At 35.2% G+C, this 26,368-nt stretch overlaps 2 protein-coding genes across 2 annotated transcripts in view; one reads left to right on the top strand and one right to left on the bottom strand.

Annotated features, from left to right (window-relative positions):
- Nucleotides 1-10,073, bottom strand: part of LOC107290211 — a 15,013-nt gene extending 4,940 nt beyond the window's left edge. The window contains exons 1-5 of the mRNA XM_015819076.1: nt 9,953-10,073; nt 8,563-8,684; nt 7,044-7,182; nt 1,932-2,053; nt 563-673 (exon numbers count right to left, since the gene is read on the bottom strand). Of these exons, the coding sequence (XP_015674562.1) occupies nt 563-673; nt 1,932-2,053; nt 7,044-7,182; nt 8,563-8,684; nt 9,953-10,049 (591 nt within the window). The 5' untranslated portion in view covers nt 10,050-10,073. The remainder of the gene's footprint in view (nt 1-562; nt 674-1,931; nt 2,054-7,043; nt 7,183-8,562; nt 8,685-9,952) is intronic.
- Nucleotides 10,074-11,076: 1,003 nt separating this feature from the next.
- On the top strand, nt 11,077-25,502 carry SRP54 (signal recognition particle 54). Its single transcript, XM_015819077.1, has 16 exons — nt 11,077-11,290; nt 14,194-14,300; nt 14,739-14,830; nt 16,552-16,636; nt 17,577-17,681; nt 18,858-18,924; nt 19,004-19,061; nt 20,414-20,564; nt 21,243-21,391; nt 21,738-21,838; nt 21,943-22,029; nt 22,173-22,246; nt 22,339-22,447; nt 22,995-23,165; nt 24,546-24,641; nt 25,375-25,502. Exons 2-16 carry the CDS (start codon nt 14,223-14,225, stop codon nt 25,464-25,466), a joined length of 1,515 nt encoding a protein of 504 aa, XP_015674563.1. The 5' UTR covers nt 11,077-11,290; nt 14,194-14,222; the 3' UTR covers nt 25,467-25,502.
- The last annotated feature ends 866 nt before the right edge of the window (nt 25,503-26,368 follow it).

Here is a 26,368-nt window from a genome sequence, read left to right on the forward strand (position 1 = left end):
GCCAGTTTTTGGGCACTCGGTCTCTAAAAGGTTCGCCATCACTGCTGTAGGATTAAAGTTATTGCAAAATATCAAAATCTGTACTTCTATATTCATATGAGATGGTATCAAATTGTAGATAAGAATTTAGGTAGGAATCAGAAATTTCTCATTTTGGCCATGAATATTAAGGAAGTTGTTCATTCTTGACTTCAATTTCGCCTCAATTCCACAGCTGCAACACTGACGTAAGAATGTACAATAATGTGGAAACTTGCTTCCTTACAGAATTATCAGAATGATAATAAGCTAACACATGGGAAGTGTAACACATGAGAATTAGAAAAATGCTGGATGTTTTCTTTACTGTACAGGAAATGTCCTTACAAAAACTTAGGTAGACAAAAGATTTGGATTGCTACAAGATTTCTTCAACATCAAACCTATAAAAACTTTATTATATTCCTCTTCCTTTTCACAGTAGAAAATAATTATTTACAAATGAAGCTCAGCTGACTTTCAGTCATATGTTAACTTGCATCCCTTCCATACATAAACCAAGCAATTAAATGGGTTGTTTCACCTTTATTCTGTCATCAAGTTGATATTTTGAAATGATAGCTTCCTGCAACTGGCAAAAGTCTCCATTCATTTCAACTCCGTAGATTTGGGATGCTGAGCTATAATAGTAGGCCTAAAATAAAAAGTAGAAAAAATGTTAAGAAGTTTCTAAACTGGATTAGAATACAGAGTTGAACTATAGTAGGCATCTGAATTTGCCTTCAGAATGTGTACCGACCCTATTATAGATGACTATACTAAATACATGCTCACATGGCACCCCAGGAAATGCTTAATTTTGGGGAAACAAAAGCAATATCAAGCTTTTGAATGCTTTGCTGGAGCTAGACCCTAAAAAGAGGATACGTTCCGGACAGACCAATTGGTTTAACTGAATTGACTTTACAATTTAAATAAAAGTAATTAGGCACTATTAATATGATTCATGCATTTAATAATTTTATATTTCTGTCTCAATAAAAACTACATATTTTTCGAAATAATTTTCAACAGAATTAAGCATAATCACTGAGAGTCCAGTGGCATGTAAATTTTATAAATTGTTATTAAAATGTTGGGACTCCAAGGAATAGCAGGGGTCTATGCTAGGCTGGAAAACTGAGGAGGGGGGGGGGAGAGAAGAAACATCACAGAAAGCCGCAACTGCAAGCTACTTCTCTGCAGTTTCTGGGAAGACTGCATGAACATATTTACAAAGTGAAGAGAAATCAAACTCAGCTTGAAAAAGACTTAGTTTTAAACCGGCCTCTTCAAATAAAAGCTGACAAGTTGCCATAGCTATATAGAATTCAAGATTCTGATTAAAATATCAATTTTAAAAATAAATATTTTTTGCATCTGTCTTCCAGGTTATAACTTCTGAACAATGTAAACAATAATTATACTTTCTATTTTAGGATAAATGTTGTGAAGGCTGATTCTGCATCTACTTACTAAAAATAGTTTCTTAAGCCAAGAACAGGTATATCACCATTGCACAAGAGATTAGTTAATTCTAAAAGCATGCAAAGGATAATGCCAGTATCCTTCCTTTTCAAGGCTAGAGCTTGATGGCTACAGCCTGTTATTTCTGAGGTTATTCATGTCTTTAATTATACTATGACCATAATATGCTGGTTCTTGTAATAAAGGATATATGCCCCAACTTTTGCATTCTAAAAATTATATTCAAGTTGAATAAAGTCAGTAATCAAATGTCAAAATAATAAAATATGTAAGAAACCCAGCAAATCAATAATAAATTCAGGTTCAAAAAATAACCAACCAGAAACTTGCTTAAATAACATTATACAGCACAGTAACTATCAGCAGAAGGAGAGAGAGAAAAAAAAACACAGAGACTGTCAATCAATTTCTGGTGCAGCTTTTACCCCAAACAGGACTGCTCCAAGCCTGGAGCCCACATCAACCAGAACCTTCCCTGTCAGGTCAGGCAGTAATTTCTGGTACAGGAACTTCAGTTCCATGAGGGAAAGGGAATGAGAAATGAATTCTGGGAAACAACAATAAAACAAAGCACATTGCAGTCATGGTTAGCATTCAGCATGAAATACAAGATTACAAGAACTTGGATTAAAACAAAACTTTCTGAAGAAAATTCTCATTTTCAATTTGGGGCAGTGATAAAAAATATTGCCAAGCCTATTTTGATATTAAACATTTCTGCTGCAAGTTTGAAAAAGCAATGGGTGCATATGACCTTCTGAGGTGGATTTGCCGTATCTAGTATCTGGCTCTGTTTAGTATCTACCAGCCTCATATATATACGGTAGTTGAAAACTGAACAGAATCTATATGCATTTAAATGGAATACATTATGAATATGGTTCTTTGAGAAGCTAGACTCTTGCAAAGACAGCATTTTCATCTGTGCTTATTCTGTTTTGGGGACTATCATGCTGATGGCAAAGTCTGGATTCTATTTTTGTTTCCTCCTTGCATTGTATTAAGAGAGCACAACAACAAAATTTAACATGCTGACTTTGAAACATATTCCAGATTGCAAAGGTGTTCATATCTAATCACTCTGAAAACTAATTAATCTGTCATTTGGACATTTGAAAATAGATTATCATCATCACAATTCCTTGATTCATAATTATTCTGAAAAAAGAAATATATCTGAAAATAATTTGGGAAAAGTTTTTTGGATCTCATACAAGCATTATATTTTTCTGCTGTTTATGAAAGCAGTTTGTCTTTTTTCATTCGAAACCTTAAAAAGTTGCATCAGATTTAGAGAGTTGTCTCCTTAAAGTGGATGCAATTTCTTTTCAGGCTTATGTGAAAGCCTGAAGAAAGATGTTCTGTTTTAATAAAAGTGGAGACTTTGCCCAAGCTGAATTCAAGTCAGATCCAAAACAGTTCTTCTAAATAATTTTCAAAGTGTTTATGAATTTAATATATACTTCTCTATTACATAATATTTGAATGTGAACTACTTTGAACTGATAAAACTTTTATTTAATCTGAAATATAAAAATATATGAATGTAATACTAATGGTTTCTGAAGTTTGGTTTTTTTTTTAATTTTGGTGCTGGTACTGTCTTTGTGACAATTTACAAGTATTAAAACAGTATTGCTGAAGCAAAACGTTATTGTAGTACATATATAAAGGTTTCTGAATGTATAACTTCACGTCCTATAAATGTAGAGATGTCTTTATTTATTAGATTTTATCCCACCTTTATTACTCTAAAAGTAACCCAAGGCAATAACCCAAAAATAAAAAATAACGGAATCTGTGGATCAAATAAGATGAGTTTTCAAAGCCAAACCAATTAGACACTTTGCAAACTGTAAATGTACTAGAGGAATTGTTTTGCTTTTAATTTATTCATTTAAGCTATTTTTATACACATTCCTGAATTCAAATTTAGCTGGTTTGTGAAGGTGGAATAAAAATGGTTAAACAGAATCCCACTGAGAATCTGTTATCCTTTGGGAATGCCCACATTTCAGAATAGCAAGCATGCATATTAATTTTATTGATTAAAAAACAGCCAATTTTTGGCTTCCGGTAGCGAGGCGCCGCCGAAGGAGGCTTTTTCTTCAGCTTCCAGCCCGGGACTGCGTCAAAGCCGTCAAAACAGCGCGGATCAGCTGTTTTGCGGCTCGGAACTTTCTCCCCGGGCCAAGGGGAGAAAGTGAGTTTGGTCGGGATAGGGGTTGAGTTCCCTAGTCCCCCCAGGAGCGATCCTGGGGGGATGTAGGTGAGAACTCCCCCGGAGTCCGGACCTCTTCTCCGCAGCTCAGTGTGTCTTCGTTCCCTGGAGCGAAGCCAGACATCGCCGCTACTGCTGTTACATTGTATCTGCTTGTGAGTAACTTTTGAAACAGACGGAACCTGACGGGGGATGATTATTTCAGTTAAAAGGTGACTTTAACTCAAAGATTTGATTGGGATTTTTTACTTGCTATAAGTGAAAGTGACAAGAAAATGGCCGCGGAAGCATTCCTTTTTTTTTAACAAAAGGAAAACTTTCACTTTCTTTCCGGTTGTGGATGTACTTTAAATGATCTTAATTTTTTTTTTTATTTAAAGTCAAGCTTTTTAAGTTTATACTTGCTGTGGTGATTTTTAAAAAACAATTTGGCAGAATGGCTTCAAAACGTACTGTTCCTGCGTTGTCTAAAACAGCTATTTCTTCTCCTGTGGTGCAAACTCAACAACAAAAACCTAGATCTCCCTCACCAACACCTCCTCCCTCCATTACACTTAAAGATTTACAAGAGGCCTTAGACAAGTCCTCATTGCAGACTTTGAAACAAACAGAAGAACTTTTGGATAAGAAAAATCAGGAACTTTGTGAAAATTTATCACATATTTTTCAAGGACTTGCAGTTCATATCGATCGGGTAGAGGGACGAGTGGATGAATTAGTGGAGAAAATGGAAGGAACGGAGGGTAGACTTGAAAAGGTAGAGGAAGGAGTGGAAACTTTTCAAAATGATATGTTAATGTTACAATATAAACAACTGGAATTTGCTCTGAGAATCAGGGGTCTTAAAGAGGACCCACAAGAGAAACTTAAACAGGAAGTTGTGACAGCTTTGGCCCTGGTATTGAATTGCAACCCAGAGGTGATTTGTGGAGAAATAGAAATTTTTTTTAGAGTGAACTCCTGGGTTGCACGTCAAAGAAATGTACCTAGAGATGTGATTGTTTATTTTACCACAAGAATACGTCGTAATGAAATTATACAGCTTTTTTATCAGCAGAGATTTCAAATTGCCGCACAAGATATTATACTTCTAAAAGAAATACCTTCTAAGATTTTAAGAAGAAGAAAGGACTTTACATTTTTGACTCAGGAGTTAAAGAAGCGGCAGATACCTTTCAGATGGGAAATTCCTTTGGGTATTATATTAAATTTCGCAGGGACCAGACATAGATTAAACTCTGTTCAAAAAGCCAAAGATTTTTACTTGTCGGTCCTGAAAGCTGATATGTCACCATCATCAACATCTAAGGCACAGGAAGATCTGATGGAGCAACTTGTTGTGGAATTGCCTGGGGCCATGTCATTATCGGTAGAAGATCCTCAGAAGGAGCAAAGGATGACCCGTGCTGCTTATAGGCGTAAAGAGAGAGAGCAACAAAAAGAAACAGTTTCTATAACATATCCACAGCCTTCGGAGTCAGTGGGAGGGGCGAGGCCAAAGAGAGCTGCAGTGACAGACATGCAAGGAATGCTTAGCAAGCTTTGTAAGCCAAAAGATGGATAAATGCTGGAAATGAGACTTTATTATGGAAATGGAATAAATTAGCTTATTATATGTTTGTAAAGAGCTTTTTGTTCTTTTTTTTTTTTCTGAAAGAGGTAAAAAATTAAGATTGGGATTTTATTTTATTTTTCCAGCTGTGAAGCAGGCGGTATTGACTTAAGATTTTATTGAAAGTATAGACTGGAGAGGGAAGAAAGTGAAGGGAAAATTTAAGTGTAAAATGTAAGGAAAAATTATGTAAAGTTTAAATGATGAAGGTGGATAGATTATATTTAGAGAAAGTATGGAGTGATTAAATGTTATATAGTTTTTGAGTAGATATATTGGTTTATAATTAATTTTAATTAATTTAATTGTCTTATTAGAGTTAAAGTAGGTATATACTGATAGTATTATATTTGTTTAGTTAAATTGTAATTTAGATTTGGAATGATCTGTTTTAGTCCTGTATTTGGTTCCGGGAAGCTCGGGGGGGGGGAAGGGGATTAGGGGTATTAAAACAAAATTGATGTATTCATATGTTATAGGTAAATAATAATTGTATTGATAAGAGGAAATGCTCGGCTGGTACCCCGACTTGCACTCGAGGAGGTGGTCAGGAAGAGGGGGGATGTAGAATGGGAAGGAGGAAGGAGGAGAGGTGGTGGGCTAGAGGTAGGAAGGAAAGGTAAGTGGATGAGGGCGGAGGCAGGGCGGGGACTGCCGAGTGTTTCCGATAATGTATTGAGTTGGATTGTTTCTTTTTTTGTGTTTGTGTTATAAATGCATCATATTACTTATTGTTTAATTATAAAAATTAATAAAATTTTATATATAAAAAAAAACAGCCAATTTTTCACTGAAGGCAACCTCCAAATCTGGTAAAATAAATGAACTTATAAAACATACCAAAAATTACAAAAGATAACAGCACAACAATAGCAAGAGAAATATGTTCAGTGAAAAGACCAGTCCTAAAGCATTTTCAATGTTTCTTTACTTTCTTAAGAATGAAGACTGAACCACATGCCATATAGATTTTAGACCAAAAATGCTTAATGCAGAAGGAAAAGGGAAATGTATCACTATCCCCCGTATGATGCATTCCCCAAGAATTCCCTCCATTCCCAAATGTCCTAATTAATTTTAAGATTGTGAATTTCTTATACATTAATAATTGGCAGAGACTTCCAGAACTTAGGGAATTCACTCAAGTATGACTAAATGCTGATGAGAAGCTGCATCCTTTACTTAGGAACAAGCACTGGATCAAGAGCATGCATCTTAATATATGCAGGTGCTAATGTACCCACTGACATTGCCTTTGGCACTTACTAGGCTTTCTGTCCTAGTGACCAGACTCTCTTTTAGAGTTTATGCTAAGAACCACAAACATAATGGAAATCTTGCAAACCATAAGGTGAAAATGTAGTCTTTCAGCATTCTTAGAAAATAAACGGGATATAGTGCTTTTTTACTACATGATTTAAAAAAAATGCAAAGTTACAATAAGTTGCTACAAAGCTTTCTGGAGAGTGCGAAGTACCTGTTTATTGAGAAGAAACCTCATCAGCTGCCTTCCAATCAAAAGATGCTTTGTGCATGGCTTACCTGCCATAGGAGCTATTTTTTGAACAGGCAAGGCCTCATAATATTTATATTATATAGGTACCCACAGACTCCAGCCCAAAATGATCAGCCTGATGTACAGCAGAGGAATGCACAGGTCAATGCTGTAGTTTGGTAAAAAAAGTAAAATTCATAACTGATTACCTAATGGTGCTGTCTGATGAGAGCCACATGTTAGACAATAATTTCTGCTCAACTTTCCTTCTTGACATAAAGAGTCAATACAGTCATCATCATAAAGGAAAGCATCAACATGAATGGTGGGGACTGTCTGTTCCTGAAGCTAAAGAAAAAAAATCACACTTGATATATATTTGTGACATTTTCTCTCACAGCTTATATGCCATTGAAATTTAATAATCATACATTTCATGTTATTTATAGAAATTATAATCCATCGTATCTGAACGACTCTAGTAGTTCACAATCATAAATGCAGAGATGAAATGGAAAAATTAAGCACCAAATAGGTACAAAAGAATGCCATAAAATCAAATTAAAAAGATCTACTCTTAATACTTGGTAATTCTTCACAGGTAAAGAGACATTTCATCCTGTGGCTTACATGGATCATCATAGGAGACAATTTTGCATAGAGCCATAGCTTTTCTTCCAGTTCGAAATAACCTTAAAGGGTGAACATTTCTAAGAGCTGATTCTGAAGTGGAAAAGATACCTGATAGCTATCAGTCCTCTCTTCATGAAAAAGTGAATCCTCCTCCCTTTTATATCAAAAGAATCCAAGAAACAGAATTTCCCACACTAATTTGTTTGTGGTGTTTTCAATTGACAACAAACTACTACTTATTCATCATACCAATGAGAGATTTGTTGATGGAAATTAACAGCTTCCAATCCAGTTTTCTGTAAGAAAATTCAGACACTTCTATACAAGCAAAATAAAAAAAATCACATATTCATCTATAGGAAACAACAATCTATTTTTCACTTTAGTAGAATCCAGATGTTCACCAGATTTAGCCATATATTGCTGGTTCAGTGGACAGACAAGGGCTAGCAAAGAATGTTCTTGCTTGAACAAAAAAAAAAGATGCTGCTCCTCACTGTTCATGTACCTTGAGGCAGCAGACTAACTTCAAGGGCAGGATGTGGGACATAGCTTTCTCCTCCAAGACCTTCTTGCTACATCCCAATATCAACCCAATTGAGAAGACTGCTTTACATTAGCTAATGGTGAGACTATCCCTGGGATAAAGGCAATCGGCTGAGCATTCCATTATGTATTGGAGTATGTCCAAATCTACCGAGACATACAGTATACAAATATGTCAATATATTATAACATTCTAACACCTTATTCTAAAATTGAACAGTACAATTGAACCAATATAGTATCTCATTACAAGCAACACATTGATACTTCTATTTTACCAATGAAGAATGCGGAACTTTAAAGATAAGGCCAATCAAAAGACTGTTTTGCACTTTAATTTAAAAATACTTTTGGTATAATTATAATCAATAACTCCTAGAGGTATTGCTGCACAAATGTCTACTTTAAGACTTAATCTGTGTTCTGCCTTGTGTTGGTAATACATGAACAAAAAAGCCAACAAAGCCATAAGTGTCGATGGCATAATAGAAAATTCTGTTTAAAAACCACTTGTCAATGTTTATGGGAAGGTTGAATAGCAAAACCTACTTTTTGAATAGCATTATGCTCTGAATGGAGCACTGCTCCAACAGGCAAACGATGTTGAATATCTTCAGCAATGCTTCTGAGAATGGTATCATCATTGTTGCATGTAAATTCATCAAAGTCATCTGCAAAAAACAGGGAAATCAGATTTTGCAATGATCATGTGAAACTCAAGGCAATAGCTTTACTTAACACGGCTGCTGAATGCATGGATTCCAAGAAATGCAGATTCTACAAACATTCATCAAAAGAAAATTAATAGAACTAGCTGTACAATCAGTAAACAGCCATGAAGTCAGCTGGTTATCCATCAAGAATGCAAGGCCTTAAAGAAGAAACTGGGGGCAATGCAGCAACCCTGAAGACAAACAGGGGAAAGACTCAGTAAAGGACTGGAATGACAATTGAGCCAAAACAGGACAGTCTCAGTTTTATCCATATTCAGCACTAAGGCAGTAAAAGGGTATTTAAAAGAAGAAATGTTGATAAAATGTTTTTTTTACAGCTGACCATGCTTTGCCAAAAAGGGTCAGAAAAGACTGATAGACTTGTCAGCATATCGATGATGCTGGAAATGTTGATAAGGAATCAAGAGCATCCCACAGAACAACAAAAAGAAAATAGTGTCCAAGATTGATCCTTAAGAGACTGTTAAAAGGGTAAATTCCTGGGATAAAAATCAATTACACAATATTGCAAAATAAAAAAATAGAAAACATTCAAATCATTCAAATTCACTACCAACAATGTCCCCAAATTGTAATCTAGCGAATGTTCAGTGATGTCCAAAGACTGTAACATAAGCAATTGTCTTAATACATATATATTCTAATTTTTTTGCTGGGAGACATAGCAAAGGCCATACATTTAGATGGTTTTGCAGAGAGAACAAATTTTATACCAAGAAACCAGATGCAAAGTGAAGCCAGTGGGACTTGTGCGTACTATTAGTCTTAAAGGCAATCCATCGTAATGCCTGTATCAAACGAATTTCAGAGGCAGCACAGCTTCCGTGTATTCTTACTGGAGAGCAATATAGAATGCCGTATCTTTCTTCTGGATTTCCCAGTCACTGAGGAATACAATACATTGGACCAAATGACCAATTAATCTGATTCAGCATGTTTGGTGTGATAAACTAAACCCGCATTCAGCATGCAGTTTTTCCAAGTCAACAGTCCCATAACAAAGTCAATAAAAGTCAGGATAAAAAGGGGCAGATAAGCGAAGTATAAAACAAACAAACGCTCCGAGTATAGAACAGAGCGGAAAAAAATGGGGAGAAAAATGGAAAGGCGCATCCTAGAAAAGAGTACACGTAACTGGCTGGCGACCCCACGTTACACTATCTCAAGTGTTGGAGATACGAGGCCTAAGAAGAAACTCGGCTTACTAGATGTTCTCAGCCAGTGTAGCAGGCGAGGCAGCTCCCCCGCGCGCACCCCTTTTATCACGTTCAACACCGCTTGGCGAGCCGATGGAAAATCCATCCTTACCTGATTGGCGGTACCGCGCATGCGCGCCTCGATCATCTGTCTCACTACGCCTAGATAAGTCAGTTAAAACGTCACTGCCCGACCTCCCGGCCTTGAACGCATGCGCAAAAGTAGTTGCCATTATTTTCCCCCTGCTCCGGGGATTATGAATACGATGAGTCTTCCCGGAACTTCCTGGTATTCCTCCTCTTTTGTTTTAAAGATGGTGACAGTATAGGCGCGTTTCAAGAACTGCGTCCACACGTTGTTTTGTGCGGTGATGAACAATTATGCTGTTTTTGAATACAGCTCTTGGCGTAATAATTCCGAACGATGTTGATTTTATCATTTTATCTCTGGCCAAAAAAGAAGAAGCCAACCTTAGCAAGTTGAATGTTGGCTTTAAATTGTGCTAAAAGACTAAAAAAAGATTTATCACTAGGAATCTGGGCCAGAACGTAGTTTGGCAGAAGTTTGTGTAATTTAGACAGAAATTGGCCCCTTGAGTTCAAAAGTCCTTACTCCTTTCCTCGTTATGTTATTTCAGGGGTAGTCAACCTTGGCTCTTTTATGACTCGTGGACTTCAATTCCCAGAATTCCTGAGCCAGCTAAGCTGGCTCAGGAATTCTGGGAGTTGAAGTCCACGAGTCATAAAAGAGCCAAGGTTGACTACCCCTGTTATTTTGACAGTGTTTCTTAACCTCAGCTGCTTTAAGATAGGTGAACTACAATTCCCAGAATTCTCCAACCTCGCTGGGGAATTGTGGGAGTTGAAGTCCACCGATGTTAAAGTTACGGAAACTAACTAGTTACGGAAATTATATCAGATAGATATAAACCGTTTTTTTACAAAACGCTGAAACAAAACATTAGACTGTCCTGTTTTATATCCAGTTCTAAATATATTTCTATGGATATAAGTTGCAACCGTTTTCAGCGAAGAAATGTGTACTCGGAAGCTGAAGCCAACGCGCACATCTTCCTTTTCGTGTATCGTACGCCTGTCTCAAACAGGACGTTTCTCACCGATGGCCCGGAAGCAGATGTCTGAGTTTGCCTTGGGAAGGATGATAACTGTCTGATTTGTGTAGTGGTGACGTGACACTCTTCCTGGTTGTTTGGATGCTGGAGAGGGATCGGAGTCGATTATTGGTGCCGGGTTTGGTTTACTGGCTTTCTGAGGACCCCCTAAGAGGCCCGGGCTGTTGTGTGGGTTTCAGAGCGGGGCCAGATCAGGCCGCCGCTTCGCTTCTCGGTAAGGTTTGTGTGGAAGGCTGGTAGCTTTTCGGTTACCCGAGTCCGCAAATGTGAGACTTCTCCAGACTGTTTCAGGTTACCCTGACGTGCCCCTGTGCATACGTACAAATCTGAGAACTTTGGGCGGAGGGGAAGCACACGTGCTATCCTGTGAAGTTAAAAATGTAGATCCTGCTTTTGCAGTGATGCCACAAGTTGCACTGGCTGAACCGGAGGAAGAAGCCTCTTCGGGGGTAATTGAAATCCTCTGTGCCCATCAAGTAACCTGGACACTTTTCTTACATCCAGATATATAGTAGTACTTTAAAAAAAATATTATTTTTTTTTGCGTATTCTCCCCTTTTTTACATGTGTCTAAGGACGACCTGTGATCAAAAACTGGACTGGGCTATTATTCGTTATACCTGCTAGGTCAGTGGTTCTCAACCTTTTTAATGCCACGACCCCAACCGGTCGTAAGTCAAGGACTTTCCCTGCCCGAGAGCGCCACGCATGCGTGGTTCTGCCCCCTGCGCCAGCCGAGGCATAGCTGGCAAGCGGCAGAGACGGAGCAGGCCGATCACCAGCTGGCCCAGCCCAAGGGAAGTAAGGCACCTGCTGGAAAAGGGAAAAAAATGGCGGACAAAAAAAAATGGCGGACAGCCTTGCTTGGCGACCCCCATGAAATGGTCGATCGACCCCAAATGGGGTCCCGACCCACAGGTTGAGAACCACTGTGCTAGGTTCACATACCGTCTTTATTGAACCATGATGTATCCAGTTATTTTTCTTGGTCGTGTACAACATAGTGGGATATACACGGACTGGAATTCCACCATAGAGTATGCTAAACTGAGATTTTATTTCAATGTGCAATTATAGGATAGTTTGTTTGAGTTTTACTTGATTATTATAGTTTATGTTCAGGCGCATCCAATATTTGCATTGCAATATTTTATAACTAATATAATATTTTTCTTGTACAGATTCTAGTTTTTTGAACAAATGCTGTCACACGGTCAAATTGTTTCATCCTAATTTTGAATTCAGGAAGTTCGGTCAACAGATTATTAGAACAACAGTACAGATAATCTAGAGCTCTTTATTATTGTTATACCAATGGCTAGTTTAAATATATCCTGTAAATGAGTAAAATGGGAATTTAAACTATTTCTCATCTCCTATCTCCTAAAGCAGCTCACAAAATTGTAATATGTTACAAATGGAACAGGTTCCCTTCCCCCCTATCGCTTGATATAATTAGCAGTGCAATTGTAAATATGCTTGCTTGCCTTGAAGCCTTTCTGGGCTATTAAAGATATTTAAAAGTGTTACAGAATTATAGCTGAAATTTAGTTATTCTAGTTTCATTTTTTCCTCTATAGTTCCTTCCACTTAATTAAGGAATCCTAATAATTATTCAGCTAGATGAGCAACCTTATATTTGTTTAATGAATGTTTGCAGGTATTAAAGGGTACCAGTTAACAGGATAGAAAGTCATAAAATATTATGACAAATAAACCATGGAGGCAGTTACTGACTTTCCTCCCCCCAAAATATGACCAGCAAATACTGGATTACATATCTGGAATTAGAAACTCTGATGAAATACTGTATCAAATTGGTTATTTTTTTCATAATATATATTAGGGGTATGTGCACCCTTTAAAAGAAATGCTCTGAAACACAGAGGAATATGTATGAACCGTCTCTTTTCAAATTGTTAAAGCAGATGTTTCTTTTTCCAGTTCCTACAGAAGCTTTTGGAAGCTTCTTGAGGATTTTGAAGGAATTGTATATACACTGTGGGATGATGGTTGTGATTAGATTACTACAAATGCTGCCCCTCAAAGACCACTGAAGCTGCAGCTGTTAGCATGGGTAATTCCAGATCTGCCAGTGTATCCAGATGTACCAGTGTACCCTGATATTACACTCCTACTTAACATTATACCAATACAAACGGCTGATTCCCAGTAAGCTTCTGAGTGCAGTTTAAAGTGCTGATTATCACTTACAAAGCTCTTAATGGCAGAAGGCAAGTTTATTTGCTGGACTGCCTGGGCAGCCATATAGGTTGAATAAATACATAAAGTAGATCAGTTAATTTTGAAACTAGAAGGAAAGGTCTCCAATTTAACCAGTATAGTCTACCTCCCAAATTGCCAACAGTGCAAGTGTAGCATCAATTTCTTGTATTGTAGATGAGAATTGTTATTATATAGTTATTGTTGGATTACTTTTGTTCTGAGAACAAATTTATGGTACATATGACATGCAAAATTAACAAGAATAGAGCATTTATTAAATTTGTTTGCCACTCATCTTGCTCAAGGCAACTATATGGTTTGTAAAAAAAAGACAGAACCTCAGCTGTGTGCAGTATATGGTGCTTTTCTTGCAATCTCTTTGTTTTATATCTATGTCTGTATATATATCTACTGTATCTCTCTTTCCCCACACATTGAGTAGGACAAATATTAAAGCTAAATATATATTTCTAATACAGATAATAAAATCATTAAACTAAAATACAGTTGCAATCTTAGTTTATATTAACTTACATTTACCCTAGTCCTCGAAAGAGTGGTGCTCTTCTTTTTTGAAAGAAGCTTTTAACAAGAGGATGAATCCAGCTGGTTGAATGAAAGATGGGATAATAGTTATGATTATGATGATGATTAATTTTGTATTTCTTCCAATGTTCCCAAAGATTTTATGGAGTGTCTGGGGACTGAAGTCTCAAGAGTTACTGTTCCAGTCCCCTAACACACCATAAAATTTTGGGGGACTTGAAATTTCAGGAGAAGAAGAGACTTAGTTAACAACTGTCTCTCTACTAATTACTGATTATTATATGAAGGATAAAGTGTAGCTTGTGAAGAATAATTTCAGCAATATTACAATGGCTTTTTTTACAGGTCATATTTGAACTGAATCTATTGTCAAGATGGTTTTAGCAGATCTTGGGAGAAAAATTACCTCAGCATTGCGCTCCCTGAGCAATGCTACCATTATCAATGAAGAGGTATGTAAATTTTCCATATGAGATACAATAAAGGCAGCTACGTAGAAAGAAAAGATTATTATCAGTTTGGGTTTGATAGAAAAAACTCCCATATTAAAGTAATAAGGTTAGGATTTTATACATCATTAATTATGTGAAATTTAATGGACAAAATTCAGTGAATTGGTGCCATTTTCTAAGTAGATTGTTACTATTACTATTAATATTAATTCATAATATTCTTATTTCTTTTGTATTGATTTCTTTTTAAAATTTTATATATTTCTCTATCCACTATGTCTACCAGATTTAACCATATGAAATTTCATTATTTGTTTGTATTATTTTCCACCCAGTAAATATTAATCTAAAATGTTCACTGGAAAGAGAAATTATAAACATTAAATTATAGATAAATTGTACAGAAACATTTTTTGTATTGTCTTTCTGCCCTTGCAGGTTTTAAATGCTATGCTAAAAGAAGTTTGTACGGCATTATTGGAAGCTGATGTCAACATTAAACTAGTGAAACAACTAAGAGAAAATGTCAAGTAAGTGAACCAAGCCAAATAAGAATAATGTTGTTTTATCTCTGTGTTGTATTAAGTTTATTTATATTGTTAGTCTAAAAGGGGGGACATGTAAAGTTTTGAACTGCTGTGATAAGAAGTTCAATTTTATATTAATTAAAAAGATATATGTTATTTAATTTTATATAATTTTATATGGATACAATTTTATATAAAACAACTATGTTCAGCTGAACAATTGGTTTTTTTTTATTTACTATACAAGTAGTCCTCGGGTCACAACCACAATTGAGTCCAAAATTTCTGTTGCTAAGCAAGACATTTGTTAAATTAATTTTGCCCCATTTTACGACTTTTGTTGCCACACTTGTTAAGTGAATCATTGTAGTTCTTAAGTAAATGACACAATTGTTAAGTGAATCTGGCTTCCCCATTGACTTTGCTTGTCAGAAGGTCACAAAAAGTGATCATATGACCCCAGGACACTGCAATAGTCATAAATATGAATCAGTTGCTGAGTATCTGAATTTTGATCACGTAATCATGTGGCTGCTGCAACGGTCTAAGTGTGAAAAACGGTCATAAGTCACTTTTTTCAGTGTGTTGTAACTTTGAACAGTCATTAAAAGAACTACTGTAAGTCGAAAGCTACCTGTATATTTTTTCTAAGACTAAAATATTTTGTATATGTTGCAAAACAGTACTTATGGAATTACAAGAAGGGTAACAGTAGTCTCTAAAACTAATATTAAAAATCAGAATTCTTCCTTGAGAACGAAGACAAGAGATAAGATTGATTGTACATTGGGCCAGTCTTCTGGTGAAGTAATCAGTGCTCAGTCATTGCAGGGTGCAAATATGGCTGACTGCCTTCGCAGCGTTTATTCTTTATATATAGGTATTCCAAATAGCATAAAGTAAGATGGCATCAGCATAGTAACAGCATTTCTATTGGTGAAACCCCTTGCCAATCCTTAAGAATATACCAGCTAGGAGGCCCCAGCCAGGGAGCAGTTTCTACCACATCCTGTTGATGTAACCTGGCTGATATCATGTGAACCAGGTGATATCATGTACCAGCCTGGGGTATTTCCCTACATTGCCATGGTGATGTGAATGGATGAGATTATGTAGAGAGAAGAGGCACGTAAGCATTGGAAGGGCAGTTTGCTGCTCATGACCTCTACCTGGCCCCTATCTCTACATTCTGGAGGAAAAATAAATAGGAAGCTGGAATACAAAGTACAGTGAGATCCACTTAAGCAATAATGCTTAAGCTGAAAAAAATGAAAAGGTTGCTGGCTGGAGAATTTTGGAAATTGAAGTCCACACATCTTAACGTTAAGTTTAGAAAACACTGATCTAACTACCAAAAACTAGGGAAGGTGGGATGAGAGGTTGTCAGGAAACTCCAGGACTGTAGGCTACAGTAGGGAATTGAAATCCATGCTGGAAGAAGCAGTAACCAACCAATTCTGTATTGTTGCCATAAAAACTACACGGATTCTGGAGTGATCAGAAACTGATCTTTATCTAAGGGAACATTTTTGTTTTATTTAAAGATAATTACCATCATATGAAATAATAAAGTAAATATTCAGGGATTTTTGAGGAAGGGCAAAGTTCACTTAATATAGAGTACCTTCCCCAGATCCTCAGTATAATAGTGGAACGTAAATTATATTAGTTCAGTAGGACACTGAAATCACCTTATATTGATTTTTCCCTTTTTTCAACCATAGATCTGCTATTGACCTTGAAGAAATGGCTTCTGGACTCAACAAAAGAAAAATGATCCAACATGCCGTCTTTAAAGAACTTGTTAAGGTAGAATTAAAGTATTGTTTTCTAACCTATATCTGTAATACATTCTAGGTATCCTTATTCCCTTAGCTGAATATATAACAAATCCTCTTATCTATCTCATATTCATGTATCTATATGAATAATGCATGTCCATTTTAAAGTAAATCTGTTGCAATTATGGGGTATGCATAATAATTAATAAGGCTTGCTATTGATTGAAAATATCTTCTTCATAGCATTGCAGCAGTTCAGGCAGTCCTCGTCATACGATCATTCATTTGGCGACTGTTTTATTTTATTAGTGTAAAAATGACATTCTTGTACTGTGATGGCATGGCAGAAAGATTACAATTTCTGCCTCAACAAGTGTACAGAAAAACACTTTGGTTGAATTTATACATCGGTCTTTGCAATTGTATTGATTGATTAATTGTATGATACAGAAATCCAGACACTGAGTTTTATAAACCACAATATGTTAGAATTATATGTACACCAGACTGCTATGATTTCTCAACAATCCATAGTTAAAATAAACCCACTTAGCATAAGGTGTATTGTAAATTGAACTGTTACTTCCTCAGATTGGCTTCTTCTGGTCAACTGTATCTAACTTTGTATCTCTTTTACTGAAATTCCTAAAGACAAAGAGAAGAATCAAGGCAGTCTATTTTACATTTTAAAGGCATTGCCATTGCCATTGCCAGTAGCATCAATGTAATATTGAGGAGACTGAAGGATTTGACATGTCCTATGGGGCAGAGGTGTTCATTGTTCCATTGAACAATGGTTGTATATTGTTGAAGCAGAAAGAGAATAACATTACTTTGATTTCTGACTTTTGGAACTGAGCAGAAAAAGTGATATTGGAAAATACACAGTATAAAATATGCAAAACAAAACCCGGAGGCTTTGTAAATATTTTGTGATTTTGGCAATTATGCTGCATTTTATTTTGTAGCTTGTAGATCCTGGAGTCAAAGCTTGGACACCCACAAAAGGAAAACAAAATATCATCATGTTTGTAGGCTTGCAAGGAAGTGGCAAAACAACTTCATGCTCAAAGGTATCATATATTCCACACGATATGTAATGATAGCTGTTTTTTTAGATAGATTTCTGTAGCGCCTGGACTATTAAGTGTTTGAACAGATTTCCATTTATATGGTTGAACTTCCATTATTTCCATTTTTTCATATGTACTCGGATCTGCTTCAGAATCTCCCAACCCTGAATGGAAAAAGTTAAAAAAACTTTGTTTTGCTGCTAGATTGAATTCATAAATAGAATTGAGCTGCATTTTCAAATATTAAAAGGATGAGGAGTATGAAGAAGCATTTTGAAGGCAAAATCAATATCTAATAGTGTAACATAGATAAACAGTTATGGGCCATTTTCAGAAAATTTATCCTTCTTTCAGCCTTCTAATCTGACTGTTTTGGAGCGGTACTTCCAGAAGCTAAGCTCCCAAAACAAAATTGTTTTATGGTTATGTTTCAAATTGAAATAAGGTTGTTTGGAGGTTGGACACATCCTGAACACCTGAACTGCTTTTGTTTCAATAGACTGACTTTCAAAAATGTGCCACACCATCTTTGGAATAATTGAATTGGCATATTCAGGGAGAAATGAAGCATTTCAAAAAAGGAATACTTGGAGTGATACGTTATATCAGTAATTCTAAATCACTTGAGAAAATTGTTTTTGACCAGCACATAAACATTTTACAGTAAAACGTAAAAACGTACACTATGAAACTAAGGTTCATATTACATATTTGTTATCTCCTTACAAACTATTCTTTTTAAATTTGAAAATATTGTGAATTATATTATTTCCAATTCAGTATGATGTATAGCCAATGATGCAGACCAACTTCTACGTGGTTCATTGGCCACGTATACTAAATATGTCAGATTTTACTAAAAAAAGGCTTTTGTAATCCAGGTATCTAGAATTTATTAGATTTTTTAAATAAAATACAAAAACGTTGCTTGTATTACTAGTTGGCAAAGTTCACAAGATAAAAAGGACCGTGGTAGAGCATGAGAACAAATACTGTAGTTGGTAGTACCGGTAGACAGATTAGATCTATAGCTCCGTAATTGGCTGTACCTTAAAGAAGCTGATAGAAGATAGATATTTCAGTCTTTGTATGTGCAACTTCAAATGAATGAAAACAAAAAAAGTGTTTTTAATAATAGCTTATAAGATTATATCTTGATTTTGTTTAAATTAACAGTTGGCATATTATTACCAGAAGAAAGGCTGGAAGACATGTTTGATATGTGCAGACACTTACAGAGCAGGTGCGGTCATTAATTATTTTTACTTTGTTTTTGATAGATGTGTATGTCCTGCATGGCTAACAATATTTGTATTCTGTAGGTGCTTTTGATCAGTTAAAACAGAATGCAACAAAAGCAAGAATTCCATTTTATGGGAGGTATGTATAATACCTATTAAATATAAACATTGATTATCCAGTTTTGAGATAGTGTCTGTAGATGTTCACTACATAGATATAGTTGGATAAAGCTAGAACTTTATTGTGATAATCTCTTGGTTAATATTTATCAGAGATCTTCAAAAAGTTTAATAGCAAAGTGTCTTAAACTCAAGTAAATTAATGTGTGTATTATCACAGTTCAAAATACCTGTTTACCAAGCTCAGCAGTTTCTCTGGAATAAGGAATGGACATACTACCCCATATTTATGTGATGCCTTCTTATGTTTGTGTATGTGCTTGTGTCTATATCAATATATATCAGAAATTTTGGAGTTGCACTAAATTATTTAGTTAAAGAAGCAAATTAACAGTGAACATTCAAAATTTGCAAAAATATTCAATATCTGTTATTTGCTTATCTATGAAAAAAATACAGAAAACTCATCTGATACATTACAGTAATGTCACAAAAGAGCAAAACTCAGCTTTATTTTCAAGTCCTTTCTTACTACCACAATGCAGAGGAACACAAAATGTTTTATTTCAAACTGTTTCAAGGATGTAATTTCAGAAAACATAATTGTTCTAATCTTACTCAGGTTTTGGCAGCGGTTTGCTCTGCAAACATGTTTCAATTTAGTTTCTGAACGTTTCGTTACCAGACTAGGTAACATCAGCAGGAGGATTTTCTCGTCCTATTTTCCTTTGCTTATAAATGTCTTATGCAGGTTGGTTTGAGCATTCCGGAAATGGTTTGAATTATTTTTTAACTTGAAATTACCCCATTTCACACTCAAAACTGCAGTCTTATGCTTGAAACAGGACATTCTAATGGGATGGTTTGTGCTCAAATGATCTGAAATTAGGCGTTTTACATATTCTGTTGTATGTCCCAGCCCTATAGTGTTCTCTCCTTCTGTTGTATTTTAATTTTGGTCATGGTAGCTAGATTCATACAATATGCTACAATATGCAAAGCAACATGAATGTGCATTACATGTGGATTTACATGATAAAAAAACTGTAAAATAAAAAGTAATTTTCTTATGGATCAAATTTATTGAAATTCTCCATTTAAATAAATTAGTCTTGATTATCAGTTTATTAACATAAATAGAGGTAAGAGCAGAGGTAACTAGTAAGGCATTCAGAATACGTTCTTTGGTAACTCTTGACTGGTACAATGAGCCTAAGCTATCTGATCCCCCCACACCACCACAAGATGGATCTCCTCCTCCCTCCCTTCCTTGCCTGTAGTGATGCTTCCCCCATTACATGACTCATCATCTGCTTCTGAGTAATTTTATAACTTCATATTATTTTAAGTATGGGTTTTTCTTTGAACTAGTTACACAGAGATGGATCCTGTAATTATTGCTTCAGAAGGTGTTGAAAAATTTAAGAATGAAAACTTTGAAATAATAATAGTTGATACAAGTGGTCGTCACAAGCAGGAAGACTCTTTGTTTGAAGAAATGCTGCAAGTTGCTAATGCCATAGTAAGTTTTGTTTGGATAATGATGACACTATTCTAGAATTTACAAACTGTATAATGCTTCTTGAATGGTAAGCAAATGTAGTATCTATTGCTGATCATTTGCCTGCATGCCTCACAAATCTGCTCTAGAAAAAGAATGGATTTTCTTTTAGCAGATTGGGGTTGGTATGGAATGGAGCAAAGAAATCTTGATACATGAATGAAAGTCCATTTGGATATGGCCAATAAGCTATTTTGAATTGGAAATGGGCTTTCAGTTATTGTTTTATCAGGAGATTATAGAATCATTTCCTGTTCTAAAATTATATACCAAGATCTTCAGTATATAGCAGATGTAAAATCAGCATATAATGCAGTTTTTTTATAAGCATGTCTAATTGATTAATTATTAAATATATATGCTACCAGACTCATCATCCGCATTCGGTGGGACTACAAAATACTTACATGGAAAGTGCTTCCCAGCTGAGATTTGATGGAGATTTGATCATTAAATTTTGAAATAATTGAAATTTAGAATAAATGTGCATTTTCATGAAATCATTTTCATCTCCATTAATGAAAGGAGCATACCACTGTTAGATGTTTAACATGACCTACAGTTTGCTATCACTTTGAAGTGGAGCAAGGATAAGAGCTCCTAATTTATGTTTCCCTTTGTTTGGATCATTGCTTCCAGCAACCAGATAATATAGTTTATGTGATGGATGCCTCTATCGGTCAAGCCTGTGAAGCTCAAGCAAAGGCGTTCAAAGATAAAGTTGATGTTGCTTCTGTAATTGTGACAAAACTTGATGGCCATGCAAAGGGAGGTGGAGCATTGAGTGCGTAAGTACTTTTTACTTAATAATGGGCCAAGCAACATTGTGATGCCTATAAATAGCTGCATAAAATAAAGAGTTCTGAAAAGACAGAGTTGATCCTGCATTTGATAGATTTTCCAGCTCTTTTAGCTTTGCTTTTTGGAGAAATTGAAGCATGAAGAACTATTGTCTCTTCACTGCTTACTGTATTTTGTTGGTAGTGGGAGGAAAAACCGAGTTTTTAAACTATCAGGGTTGAGTGAATATTCAAATTTCAAAATCTTAATGCACAAGAGGTACATTCTATTTCTTTCTTAAGTCTTTCGTTTTGAGGCCAAGATACAAAAATATAAACTTGTGTTTCACTTCAGAGTTGCTGCAACTAAAAGTCCAATCATTTTTATTGGAACTGGAGAACATATAGATGACTTTGAACCTTTTAAAACACAACCTTTTATCAGTAAACTTCTTGGTATGTATTGTTCACTGCAAAAATTTAATTGCTAAAATTAATTTTTCTTCTGAATTGTAATGGATTGTATTTCAGTTGTTAAAGAAGTATATTTTTTATTACAGGCATGGGAGATATTGAAGGATTGATAGATAAAGTAAATGAATTGAAATTAGATGACAATGAGGCTCTCATAGAGAAATTAAAACACGGTAAGCTATGCCCCAAACTTTGCTAATAAAGCAGTGTTTAGCGGTTTAATTCACTTGTCCATTTTGTTTTGAAAGATGGGATGAACCATCTGATTTACAATGTACAAATTTAATAACTACAAATTAATGTTTTAACCATTTAGGTCAATTCACATTGAGGGATATGTATGAACAGTTCCAAAACATCATGAAAATGGGGCCCTTCAGTCAAATACTGGTAACTATATTAAGATTAGTTATCTAAAAACCACTTAATGCATTAATATTCACTTTGAAGTAGCTTTTAATACTTTTTTGAAATTATTATAGGGTATGATCCCTGGTTTTGGAACAGATTTCATGAGTAAAGGCAATGAACAGGAATCAATGGCACGGCTAAAAAAACTGATGACGATAATGGACAGTATGAATGATCAAGGTAACTTCTAACATAACTGAATTATGAAGGTTGAAATTTGTTTATGCTGTTGTCAGAATAATGAAAAAATCCAAAACATACATAGTTGTTTGTTTTTTATTCTACAATTCATTATGATTTAAACATTGAACAGGATTCAGATTTTCCCTTCTATGGCTAGAAGGCTTCCTTTGTTTATTGGGGGGAACCAACGTGAGTATATACTTGCTTCTGGAGAAAATGAATAGGGTTTCAATTTTCTCTGATAACCCATCTTTCATTATTAGGAATTTCACTAATACAAATTAAATCCCAATCTATACTTTTACTTTCTTCAGCAGATTTAATTACCACCTTGCTAATTATATTAAAGCTGTAGTATTTACTTCGTTTTTAAACGTGGTTTATGGCTTATATACTGTACAGTATAGAACAGTACCAATCAGGTACAGAATTTTGAGAGAAATTATTTTTTTTTAAAAAAAGATCTGTAAATTGATATGTTGACTTTTTAGCACTATTATACATGAATAATTCCTCCTTTATCCGTTGCTTCTCTAAATTATAGAACTAGATAGTACCGATGGAGCCAAAGTTTTCAGTAAGCAACCAGGAAGAATCCAAAGAGTAGCAAGAGGTTCTGGTGTTTCAACTAGAGATGTTCAGGAACTCCTGACACAGTACACAAAATTTGCACAAATGGTGAAAAAGATGGGAGGCATTAAAGGACTTTTTAAAGGTGAGAATCAATGCATATTTTGAATATCTACTATACATGCATACACAGGTAGTCCTCAACTTTCAACCATTTGTTTAGTGACCGTTCAAAGTTACAACAGCACTGAAAAAAGTGACTTATGACTGTTTTTCACACTTATGACCGTTGCAGCAAACCTGTGGTCACATGATCAAAATTCAGATGCTTGACAATTGGTTCATATATATGACGGTTGCAGTGTCCCAGTATCATGTGATCACCTTTTACAACCTTCTGACAAGCAAAGTCAATAGGGAAGCCAGATTCACTTAACAACCGAGTTACTAAAATTACCAACTGCAGTGATTCATTTAACAACTGTGGCAAGAAAGATCAAAATGGGACAAAACTCATTTAACAACTGTCTCGCTTAGCAACAGAAATTTTAGGCTCAGTTGTCTCAGCAACAGAAATTTGGGACTCAGTTATGGTTGTAAGTCGACAACTACTTGTATTAGGCATTCTGGATTGACTCAGTTGCTTAATACTAGACTCATAGAACTGAATCTAAGAGATCCATCTGCTGATACGGTAAGCCGCATTTAGGGATGGAACAGATGTCTTCTCTGTTCCTGTCACCCCAGGACTTATCACATAGCTGCCTAAAAAGATTGAAGAATCCTCCACAGGACAGATTTGAGAGCCATGTAATACTGGTCCATGACCATAATAAAATGAATTGATTTAGAGGCACATGGAAAGGGAAAAAGAGATGTGAAGTCTTAATACATAAGTCATTTATGGACGTAGCCCATACATTCTAGAAATTGATTTATACTTTCTATCTGTATTAAAATTTGGCACGTAGAAGTTAACTTTTGAAAAGCTATCTTTAGTGGAAACATAGTAATTAGTTCTAGAAATTACAAAGACAGCTAATCTGCATAATTGTTTTGTAGAAAGAGAAATATTTTTATACATTTATGAAATTTCTGCAGAAAACCGTCATTATTGATTTTAAACACATGAAAAACTGCAATATTTGTTTATATTGCTTGCATGAACTGCCTGTCTCTAGCAATCACTCAGACTGTGAAGCCAATTTTAATCCTGCAGAATATTTACAATGCTTCGCTGCCAGATACCAATTAGAAGAGGCTAAGAGAATTTTCATTACTGTTTTGAAATACTAATGAAGATGAATATACGTGTCCCAGGATAATGTTGCAGGATCCAATCTGGGTCGGTCACTGGGATCAGAGGATTAGTCTTCCAAGCTTTTGGATTTGTGCCGGAGCCCATTCTCAAGGAACTTCTCTCTAGCAGAGTATGTGCTTTGGGCTATTCTGTGTATGGTATTTTGAAATACTTCATTACTGTTTTTTTCTTTCCTCTCTCCTCTTTACTTTTCTCTGTTTTAAGGAGGTGATATGTCAAAGAATGTAAATCCATCCCAGATGGCAAAACTGAATCAACAGATGGCAAAGATGATGGATCCCAGAGTTCTTCATCATATGGGTAATTATGCTTTTTCTTTTCTTGCTGCAGGAGTGGGCTGGAAAGGTACTGCTTCCTAACAGTTTGATAAAGTATTTAAAGGCTGCTTTCTGTATGTCTTAGAGACTGAACTCAGCAATTTTGCTATGACAAAATTATATTTATGGTGCAGTACATATTAGTATGCTGGAGTGAAAAAAAATTTTTTTCACAACATTTTTCAGTAAACTAAATTAAAGTGAAATTGTCTTGATATTATGTATAATCTTACTTTACTAGAGATCTCATAACAACTAGATGATTTGAGAGTTAGATGCAAAAACAACCCCTCACAATTATGGTTTCATTTATTTTTCTCTACTTAATATGTACCACATCTATTTTTAAGTGGTTTCTTTTTTTTCTTTTTTTATTTCATTTTATGTGTCATAATGTCTGGGATTCAAAAAATGTGTAACTAACCAAGAGTTTACCAATATTGGTAGAAACATTTATGCATTTTAGTTTGCATGGGCACTTCATTGTTCCACTAAATATTCTTTGCAACTAATTTTGAATCAAGGAGATACTGAATGTGATACGAATGGTTGCTATTTAAGAAGCCGTAGAAAAATAATTTGGGGTGCATGGACCTAGTTTTGTAGTTCTATGCAAAAGCTACAGTTTCTATATGAGTGTTAAAATTAAAAAAATGTAAAAGGCTTCCTCAAAATTGTAATGGGTGCCTACATTTCAGTTTAATATTTCATTACAGGTGGCATGGCAGGATTGCAGTCAATGATGCGCCAATTTCAACAGGGAGCTGCTGGAAATATAAAAGGCATGATGGGATTCAATAACATGTAAAAAACAGCCTTAATAAACTGACTTGATTGACCGTTATTTGCTGGAGTATTTCTAAAAGAAAGAGCTCCTTTTCTGCTGTGGAGAACTTTAATGCAGCGTTATATTTCTAAAACATCCGTTTGGAGACTTTCCAGTATTTAGGTCTAGACAGTGGTTCTAGTTTGGCTTCAGTTTATTAATGTTTCAGTTTTAATATTATCTTGGACCTGTTTAAAAATAAATCGTGTATAAATTTAATATTTAGAGGAACTTTTTAATTGTTTCAAATGGCAACTGTTATATTTGTAAACAATTCAGATCTTTGAACAATGCCAGTTTGTCACAAATATATTGTAAAATAAACTTACATGGTTGTAAATTGAAGAGCTGATTTTTATGCTTACAACAGACTTTAGAAGTAAGCCTGTTGCAAGGAAGTGTTTACTGTTGACAGCGTGCTTCAAAAATGACTTTCAATCTTCTCAGTTGCAACCTCCCTAGAGGTAAGTTTGGGCGGCAATAATAAAACAATATATCTTATTTCCTGATAGTTTGCTATCAGGTAATTCAGAAGAGCCAATGTCCTCAGCAAATGTTCTTTGTGTAAATTTGTTGCAGGAGGTATTCAGATAAATTATATCTTCCGTTCCAGGCTAAATTATGATAGCCTGGAACTGAAGATATACATGCATACATCCATCCACAATAAAAATACATCATTCATATAGAAAGCAAAAATATTTGAACACCACTTTGACTAAATCCTTTGATGTAAATTAAAATGCTGTCCCATAATCTGCAAAATTTGCTTGGCTTTCCTCAAAATCAATGCCAGCTGGATTAACAAAATACTAATACTAATGTTTTAGTATTGATTTAGCAAATGCAAAAGCCCAACTATGTAATTTGGTATGTATACATTT

This window comes from Protobothrops mucrosquamatus, unplaced genomic scaffold, assembly GCF_001527695.2.
Source record: "Protobothrops mucrosquamatus isolate PMUCROS unplaced genomic scaffold, P.Mucros_1.0 scaffold858, whole genome shotgun sequence".
NCBI lineage: Eukaryota > Metazoa > Chordata > Lepidosauria > Squamata > Viperidae > Protobothrops > Protobothrops mucrosquamatus.